Below are 9,506 nucleotides of genomic sequence, written 5' to 3'. Positions count from 1 at the left end.
GTTGGGGGATAGGAGGGGTGGAGGAAGAAGAGAAGGGCTGGGAGTGGGGTGTGGGGAGGGATGTAGGGTGTGGGTGGGGACACGGGGGGAGAAGGGGAATGGGACGTGGGGCTGGAAGAAGGGGCGCAGGGAAGGACGCACAGCTGTGATGCTGGCATTGGGTCCAGCAGCCTTCCTAATTCGCAGCCACGCGCTCAAGGCCCGGCTGACAGCGTTCGTATCCATGGAAATAAAGCTGTGAATGAGAGCTTTGTATTTCTTGCTCAGGAGGAGGAAATGAGCCGCCATGTCTGAGAGCAGCAAGGGGAGCCCGCTGGCCTTTGGCCAGGTTGTGATCGGGCCTCCAGGCTCCGGCAAGACGACCTACTGCCATGGCATGCAGGAGTTCATGGGCAGGATTGGGCGCAAGGTGGCTGTGGTGAACCTGGACCCAGCCAACGAGGGGATGCCCTATTCCTGTGCTGTGGACATCTCTGAGCTCATCACCCTGTCTGACGTGATGGAGAACTTGAAGCTGGGACCCAACGGGGGGCTCATCTACTGCATGGAGTACCTGGAGGCCAATTTCGACTGGCTGCAGGAGAAGCTGGCTGCCTTCAGAGGTCACTACTACCTGTTTGACTGCCCGGGCCAGGTGGAGCTCTACACCCACCACGACGCCCTGAAGAACGTCTTTGCACAGTTGGCCAAGTGGAATTTCAGGGTGGGTTCAGTGCTCTGTGGGCACTGCAGCTGTGCAGGGGGCTCAGGTGCTGCACACCGTGCAGTCGGGGCTTTTTGGTTGTGGATGTGGCTGCTAATGGTTGTTTTCTTCTCCATCCTGCTTGAGAAAGGGTTGCCCAAGGAGGTTGTGGATGCCCCATCCCTGGAGGTATTCAAGGCCAGGCTGGATGTGGCTCTGGGCAGCCTGGTCTGCTGGTTGGTGACCCTGCACACAGCAGGGGGTTGAAACTAGATGATCTTTGGGCTCCCTTTCAACTCAGGCCATTCTAGGATTCTATGATTTTATACTTGGTGGGACAGGCAGGGGTAGCTTGTTCAGGATATTTAACACAGTGCCACTGTCCTCAGCAGAAACATGGGTTCCTTCCTCCCAGATTCTCGCTGCTGAAAGTTTGTTCTGTGTTGTATTTGAGTCAGTGCTGTATTTCAGGGCAGGGAATGCAGTGTGTGCGCAGAGCGAGTGCAGATCCTCTGCATTGCACTGTGAGAAATTCAGGTGTCATCTCAGGCCCTGCCTGCTGCTCCTGCAGCCAAACCAAATCGCTGTGCACGTCGTAATACGTGCTCTGTGCTTTCTTGCACAATGGAAGATGCAAATTAGGAAGCGCAGGTGAGAAGAGTCCCATAACCACACTAACTTGCCTACGTTGCATTTGTTTTGCATTTGGGCCAAACCATGAATGTGCAAACCACATGTGATGCGAGCAAGAAGGGCAAGTTCGTTTGCTTGAGAGTGTCACTGGGAATCTGAACATTAGAATTCATCTTTATTCAAATAAACATACACGAAACTGTAGTTACTAAAAAAAGATGGTTACGCTCCTGTTTTGATGGGCACAGGAGTGCTTACACCTGCCTGTGAGCTTTGCTCTGGCTTTTTGTTTTTGTCCTGCAGAAGCACGGCTGTGACTCAAGCACCCTCAGCTACAGAGCTCTGCCCGTGAGTGGCATTGTGCAACAGCCAGCAGCTTAGCAGAGATCGTAGACCACATTGTTACAGCCGCGTGAAACGCAGGGAATCGAGCAGCTCGTTAATTTAGTGATTAATTATTATTTCAAACCACAGGGCGCTTGCTTCTCCTGGCACAGTGTGGTGTTCTGGAGTTCCTGCTATTGAGCTGGCAAACGTTCCTGTGGGGAACGTGGAAACGTTGAGGCAGTTGTGTAGCTCGGAATGGGGGTCACCCCCAACTGCCCCCAAAAACCTGCAGAGTGCAGCCAAGCAGGGAACTGCTGCTGCAAAGAGAGATGCCCTCAGAAACGTGGGAGCAGTCGGGGTGTGAGGGTGTCCTGCAGCGCTGCAGCCTTCCCACAGCCCTCCCTGCACGCAGCATCCTCACTCTGAAGCCCCCACGGGTGTGAGGGTGGAGATGATGGACCTACCCATGCATTGTATGGATTGTATATCCATATGTATATCCATAGGAGGGTGTTTTATGTACGTGTGATAGCTTTCCCCATGTAGGAGTTGTGTGGTTACTTAGATCTGGGTGGGTTGTCCTTCTCAGAGTCTCCCAGGATTAAGCAGAAGGATTTTCGCCTTTGTGCCTTTGCTCCCCAGCTGGCTGCAGTACATCTGGTGGATTCTCACTACTGCACAGACCCCGGCAAATTCATCTCCGTGCTCTGCACTTCGCTCTCTACCATGCTGCATGTGGAACTGCCCCACGTGAACGTCCTTTCCAAGATGGACCTGATTGAGCAGTATGGCAAGCTGGGTAAGCACCTTCCAGAGAGGGAGACGTGGAGTCAGGTGGTGTCAGATGCAGATCGCTGCCATGGTACAGGGCTGTTTTGCTGGGAGCTGGTTGGGAAAATGGTGTAAATCTCACTGGGTTCTTCGGTAGCGAGCCTTGGCCGGAGAATCACCCACATCTACAACAGGTTTTCAGAGCCTCTTGGTGTTTCCCTACAGCTTTCAACCTGGATTATTACACGGAGGTCTTGGACCTCTCTTACCTGGTTGACCATTTAGCTTCTGACCCCTTCTTCAGAAACTACCGCCGCCTCAATGCGAAGCTGGTGGAGGTGATTGAGGACTACAGCCTGGTGTCCTTCGTTCCGCTCAACGTCCAGGTGATGCAGTGGGAGGAGAGGGGCAGAGAGGGCAGGGAGTGCTGGCGAAGCAGCCAGGATGTTTGGGAGCAGCTGGGTTGCACGTGGGCATGCAGAAAGTGGGGGAAATGCATCTTCTGCAAAGGCTGCCCCCAAATCCCATATCGCCTCTGCTGCTTTTCCCTCTGCCCCCAGAACTTGCTGTAACAAATGGGGACGTGGGGGCCGAAAGGCTTTACAGTGGAGAGACTCAAGGATGGAGGAGGGCAGTGAAATGCACCCAGACTTGCACATGTTCTGTGGCAGCCAAAGGAGAAGGAAAAGCTAATGGGCTTGGAGCTATGTGGGCCTCTTGTCCTGGGGTGGGGAATTGAGACTCCTTCGTTCAGCACCCGCATTTCCATTCCGAGCCATTACCTAAAACACTTTTAAATCAGGGAGAGCAAAGTAATTTGGAGATGGGAGGAACGCATTTGTGAGCAAGGACTGAAAATGTTAATTTTGCAGTTTGCAGAAGTGTCAACAAAGGGAGATGGGCTGAGATGAGCAGTGATGAAAGGGAGCGAGAGGGCGGAGGGTGTCAGCCCATCGTGTATTCAGACCCCAGGGGGGAGCTCCTCCTTGTCCTGTTGCCCTCTGGGCTCAGGGAGGAGGCTGGCAGTGTCATGTGGAGGCTTTGTGTGTAGTTTAGGTGGCCCACAGCCTCTGAGAAAATGAGTGGTAAAGGCCAGCATGAGCTCTTGCCCCTGGGAAGGATTGTGTTCCCTGTGTGTCACCTCCCTCCCTTTCAGGATAAGGACAGCATGCGGCAGGTGATGCAGGCAGTGGACAAAGCCAACGGCTGTTCCTTTGGGGACCAGGAGCACAGAAGCCTGGAAGCTCTGATGTCAGCAGCAGTGGGAGCAGATTTCCACTTTACTTCGTATCCTTCTCCACCGATCCTCCCTTGTGTTAATTTCTCCTTTAGAGACTGGGCAAGAAGGGCTGGAGGTGGGGCTGGCAGCTTGCAGGTTGTTCCTGCCATGGTCTGATGCTGTGTTGTGATGCAGATGCTCAGCCCAGAGCTCAGCAGGCAGTTGTCCACACCACAGCTACTCCATGCATTGCTAATTGATGCTGTACACGTGGGAGGAATCTTTTGACAACTTTCCTCTTATTCACACTCGCTTGGACTGCTTCTTTACACTCTGTCCAAACCATACAATTGATTCTCCTGTACTTGTCGGATCTGGGATCAGCCAGAGCCAGAAATAACTCAGGTGATGCGTGCTGCTGCCAGCACTGCTGCCTTCCTGCCAGCCTTCAGGCACACATTGGGGTTGGCTCTTCGCTGAGAACGTTAGAGCTCCTTGGAGAAGGGAGTGTTTGAGCCCTGCCCTGCCGCCTTGTTTTCCTTAATTAGTGCGTTATCAGCACACTTGCAGTGCAGGAGAAGTATGTGCAATCTCAGGACAAGACAGTGGAAGAAGAAGTGATGGATATGTAACACACCCAGCTCCGCCACTCTGCTTCGACAGCTCTCCTTTTGCTGCTGAGAGTTTAAGGGACTCTGCTGTGTGACTCAGTGCAAGTGAAAGTCTCTCCAGGCGGAGGTCTGCCTGCTGCACTCCCTCACTGTGGGAATTTGAGCTCAGCCCCAGTGAACAGCAGTGGAATGGATGGGCTCTGGCTGAGGACAAAGCAAGTTGGGTCTTTTTGGAGCGAGGGAGATCTGGGTGGGGATTGTGAGAGAAGAGAAGCAAGGGAGACTGAGTTTTGCCACGTCTCCTCTTTCCCAGTGTGCCCAAGGTGGATCTGGGGAAAGAAAAATCAGCTTGTTTCTTCTCTAGTGAGACTTGAGACGTGAGTTCTTGGTTTACTTCATAGGAGGAGGTGTACGTGGCCCTCGTAGTCGGGTTTATCCGGGCTAGGAAGCCTCCAGTCTGTCTCAAGGAGGACAGAGAGATGGTTGTTTTCTTTTTTTAAATAATGATGGACTCTTTCTTAATAAAACACTTTGTCTCGCTTTCATCTTGGGAGTTTGCTGAACCTGAATAAATAAAACCGAGTGCTGCAAAGCCTGGGGCTAAAAACCCTCTGGTGGGAACGTCACAGCAGGGCTGTTTGCAGCGCTGTGTTCCTCTACCTGGAAACTGTGCAGGTCCTTCTCCAGCTGGAAGTTGGGCTGGGAGCCAACCTGACCAGAGTGGGAGCTGAAACTCCGTCCTCATGCCTTGCTGATGTGGGTTTCCAGCCCGATCTCTGAGCCCCACATCTGATGCAAAAGGGACAGATGATGTGCTCATAAAAAAGTAAGCCGATTTATGGCTGATTTTTCACGGCTCTGAGAGATTTGGTGGCTTAAAAGGGTGCTGTTGGGTCAAGCCAGAGTCACCCACAAGCTGCCAATGCTTTTATACCACTCGGCTTCTGCTGGTTCTACCCATGCAGCACCTGCAGCCCCAGCCCTGCGGTGGGGAAGATGGAAAATCAAAGAGCTCTGAGCCCCGAGGGGAGCGCTGCCGTGTCCCACAAACCGGGTCCTTCTCCTGCACATCCCCATGCCGGGAGGGGACGGATCCCGGGGGCTGAGGAGGTGACAGCCTGGCTCCCGTCGCTCCCGTTGAGCAAGCATTGGGCACGGGGCCAGGATTCGTCAGCACGGTGCGGGCCTGGCCCTGGGGTCCTGGCTCCCAGCCCGTGTGGTCCCTCCTGCCCCCACCCCCAGCTCTGTGTTCTGTGGGGTTGGGGGTTGGGAATGGTTGGGGATGGGGAATGGAATGGTTGTGAGTGGGGAATGGTTGGGGATGGGGAATGTTTGGAGGTGGGGAGTGGTTGGAGACCACGAAGCTTTGCTCACAGCTCTGTGGAGGGATGTGCAGCTCCATCTCCCTACCCTACAGCACAGCCTCCTCCCCTCCCCCCCCCAAGAATGGGTTCCAGTGCCCAGGACTGGCTTACTTCAAAGCAGTGCGCTTGGAGTGAGCTGATCCCAACAGCAGCCCAGGAGTGTGGGGCTGGGACCAACACCGACTGGTTTCAGAGTCCCCCAGGCTGGGATGGGCACCATCCCTGCACTGCCTCAGCCTTGTGCTATTCTCTGTGTGTGGACAGACACACAAACACAGAGGAAGTGGGACAGAAGTATCCTTCCAGGCACTGCAGCCATCCCAAGCATCTACCCCCAATCACTGCAAAGCCCACCACCAGCCTGGCTGCCTTCCACTGATCTTGGGTTCAGTGAATTCCCCATCAGGGCAGCACTCACCTTGGGCACCCCAAAAGCTGCCCTGCTGTGGCCAGCAGCCCTTGGGATGGGGCTCAGCCTCTGTCACCCAGCCTGGGGACAAAGAACAAGCCTGGCTGTGTGTCCTGCTGCCTGTCTGTTCTGCTTAGGTTGTGCAAGCAGTGCCAACGAAGCAGCAGAGATCTATTCCAATAGCCATAAAGCCATGGCCACTAGCCACTGGGTGTGGGGCTGTGCTGGGACCTGCTTCCAGTGCCCACCACCTGTCCCCAGCCCTAGAGTGGCTCTGAGTTGGGGACACTCCCTGGGCATGGGCACCTGAGTCCCATTGTGCTGCTGCTGCTCAAAAACCCTAAAATCCACGTGCACAGCCCTGCTCTGTTCCTACTGTGGGAAGATAAGGATGGGGAGCCCTTGTGGGTGTCAGGGATCCCTCCTAGTCCCAAAAAGCCTACGGGCTGTCTGGGAGGCTGGGGAGCAGCACGGCCCCAATCACACTGCAATTTGGGGCATGGTTATCATCGCTCACTGCCTGCCATCCCTCCCTGTGTCCCCAGCCCGTGGGGTCAGGGCCAGAGGGTGCCTGCGGGTCACCCTGCACGTCTGCCGGCCCTGCACTGCCCAATGAGCCTGGGAGCAGCTCCAAGGAGGGGTGGGTGCGTCCTGAGCAGGACAGAGGCCAACCACGGAAGCCCCTCATTTTCCCTTCAAAGGGAACCGATGGCACCAATGGACCCCAACCCCATCCCCATCCTCAACCCCACGTTCTCTCCTCAGCTCTGGGTTGGGGGCTCCCAGCGTTGCCTCGCAGGCACTAAGCCGGCTCTGCCACGGGATGTGGGGCTGGGTGAGCAGGTTCTGCTCCGCGCATCCTCCCACGGCCAGAGCATTCCCACGGCCCCATTCTCCCCACCCCAGGGTCGTGCCTCAGTTTCCCCAAACCCAACATTTGACCGTGCCAAAATGCAGCTCGGCGCAATGTCCCCAATGTCCCCAAGCAAAGACCCCACTGAACCGGCACACCCTGAGTCACGCCGCTTCCTCCTGCCACCCCATTTCCCATCAAAGCCAGGTCCTCCCCACCACGGCCCAGCCCTGCTGCTCTCCATCTGATGAGCTCACGGCCCAGGCTGCCGGGACTGGATTTCAGTGTAATTAACTGTTCGTGTTGAAACTCGCGCTTTGAGAGCTGCGCCCTTTGCTGTGGCTGAGCGCCAGGGCCAGAAGTGCTGAGCTTTCTCCTGTGCTGGCACATCTGCACCTCCACGGGGATGTCCTCACCTTGGTGGGATGCTGTCACCTCCCCTGTGACAGCTCCACGTCAGTGTTGTAGGGGTTGAAACATCTCCTGAAACGTCCCCTTGTCTGCACAGAGCCCCATTAATGGGGTTTGGGATACTGTGGGTTGTGTGGATTGGGTGGGGACACCATGGGGATGGAGACATCATGAAGGTGGGGACACCATAGGGACAATGTGGGGATGGGAACATTGTAGGGATGGGGACATCGTGGGAATGGGAACACCATGGGGATGGGAAGACCATGAGGGTGGGAACACCATGAGGATAGGGGCACTATGAGGACGGGGAAACTATGGAATAGGGGCATCATGGGGATGGAAACTCAGTGGGAATGGGAACACCATGGGGATGGAAATACCATAGGGGTGGAGACACCATGGGTTTGGGGACACCATGGGAATGGGAGCACCATGGGGATGGAAATACCATGGGGGTGGGGACACCATGGGAACATCATGGAGGTGAGGACAGTACAAGAATGGGAACAGTGCAGGGATGGGGACACCATGGGAATGGGGACACACAACTGCAGGGTTGGAGACCTGGGACACTCTCTCCCTATGGAGAAACCCACCTGGAATGCCCACCTGGAAAGCCCTTTCTGGGACCTGTCCCTGAGGTCTGGGCTCGCTGAGTACCCCCACACCCCACGGCAGCACGGCAGGGCTGGGAGGGGCTGCAGGCAGCCAGACCGGTGCTTTGGGAGCCCTGAGTGCTCCCCAGCACGGCGTGGCATGCAACGGGACCGGCGCTGGGAGCTTCAGGAGCTGCCTGGGCATGTGCACGGGAGGAGAGATGAGGCGACCACAGAGGCAGGCGTGCACGAGATGGTTTATTGGAGCCGCACAGAGGCTTTGGCAATTCGCGATCCTCCAACCGGGTGGGGGGCACATCGGACCCCCCTCCCCTTTTTCCCCATCCCGTCCCATCACCTCCTCCCACTGCCCCCAAGGGACCAGTGGCGTGGCTTCAGCCCCCCAAGACAGTGGGTTAGGGCCCCCCTAAGCCACGCTGGGGTATCTCCCAACCAAAATGCTAAAGGGATGGGGGGAGCATGACAAGAACATGGGGGAGAGAGGGAAAGGGGAGGCCCTGCCAAAGGGCAAACATATGGACCCCACTCCCAGAACTGGAGGGGGGTGAGGGTGGGGGGAGCGAAATTCCTTCCCCACCCCTTCAAAAAAAAAAAGAAAAAAAAGGAAAACACACCAAGGGTTTCGGGAAGGAGAGGAGGGGGAGTCTGGGAGGGGGAGGAGGGGGAAGGAGGTGGGGGACGGACCCCAGCTGGTGGGGGCCGTTCAGTTCTTGGGCTCTTCACCAGCCTCGCCGCCGTCTTCGCCCGCGCACTCGGCTGTCCATAGCGTCAGGTTGTCCCTGAGCAGCTGCATGATGAGGGTGCTGTCCTTGTAGGAGTCTTCGCTGAGCGTGTGCAGGTCCCCCATGGCCTCGTCGAAGGTGGTCTTGGCCAGCGAGATGGCCTGCTCGGGGGCGTTGGCGATCTCGTAGTGGAAGACGGAGAAGTTGAGGGCCAACCCCAGGCGGATGGGGTTCGTGGGCTGCATCTCCTTTTTGCTGATGTCCATGGCCTCTTGGTACGCCTTCTGGGCGCTGTCGATCGTCTCCTTGCGGTCGTTGCCGGCGGCCACCTCGGCCAGGTATCGGAAATAGTCTCCCTTCATCTTCAGGTAGAACACTTTGCTCTCGGCGTCGCTGGCCTTCTTGATGAGGTGCTTCTCCAGCAAGCCCAGCACCACGTTGCAGACGCCCTTCAGCTCCTCTTCCACCTTCTCCCTGTATTCGTTCACCAGCTGCGCTTTGTCGTCGCCCTCCTCGGTTTTGTGCTCGATGCTGGAGATGACCCTCCAGGCCGAGCGCTGGCAGCCCACCACGTTCTTGTAGGCGACGGAGAGGAGGTTGCGCTCCTCGTTGGACAGCTCGTCACCGTGCTCCACCACCGCCTTCATGAAGTCCGCCATGTCCTCGTAGCGCTCGGCCTGCTCGGCCAGCTTGGCTTTCTGCACTTGGTGGTTTCTTGCCATGGCTGAAGGCGGACGGGCGCGGGACGAGACGTCGGGGCGAGGAGTGGGGCCGGGAGCCGTCGGAGCCTCTGCTGAGCTTCGCCGCCTCGATTCGCTTTTGGCTGAGCGTCGGAGCCCCGAGCGAGAGCGGGAGGAGTCAGCGAGGCTGAAGGAGCGGCCTCC

The 9,506-nt window shown here is 56.7% G+C and overlaps 2 protein-coding genes across 2 annotated transcripts; one reads left to right on the top strand and one right to left on the bottom strand.

Moving 5' to 3' along the window:
- The first annotated feature begins 93 nt into the window (after positions 1-93).
- Positions 94-4,793, top strand: GPN2 (GPN-loop GTPase 2). The gene is made up of 5 exons (XM_003212472.4): positions 94-703; positions 2,285-2,441; positions 2,639-2,799; positions 3,570-3,700; positions 4,192-4,793. Exons 1-5 carry the CDS (start codon positions 287-289, stop codon positions 4,262-4,264), a joined length of 939 nt encoding a protein of 312 aa, XP_003212520.1. The 5' UTR covers positions 94-286; the 3' UTR covers positions 4,265-4,793.
- Positions 4,794-8,109: 3,316 nt separating this feature from the next.
- Positions 8,110-9,506, bottom strand: SFN (stratifin). The gene has a single exon (XM_003212503.3). It carries the CDS (start codon positions 9,342-9,344, stop codon positions 8,604-8,606), a length of 741 nt encoding a protein of 246 aa, XP_003212551.1. The 5' UTR covers positions 9,345-9,506; the 3' UTR covers positions 8,110-8,603.

The sequence above is a fragment of the Meleagris gallopavo genome, chromosome 25 (assembly GCF_000146605.3).
Source record: "Meleagris gallopavo isolate NT-WF06-2002-E0010 breed Aviagen turkey brand Nicholas breeding stock chromosome 25, Turkey_5.1, whole genome shotgun sequence".
NCBI lineage: Eukaryota > Metazoa > Chordata > Aves > Galliformes > Phasianidae > Meleagris > Meleagris gallopavo.
Note: the sequence above shows the minus strand (reverse complement) of the source record. Positions and strands in the feature narration are given on the sequence as shown.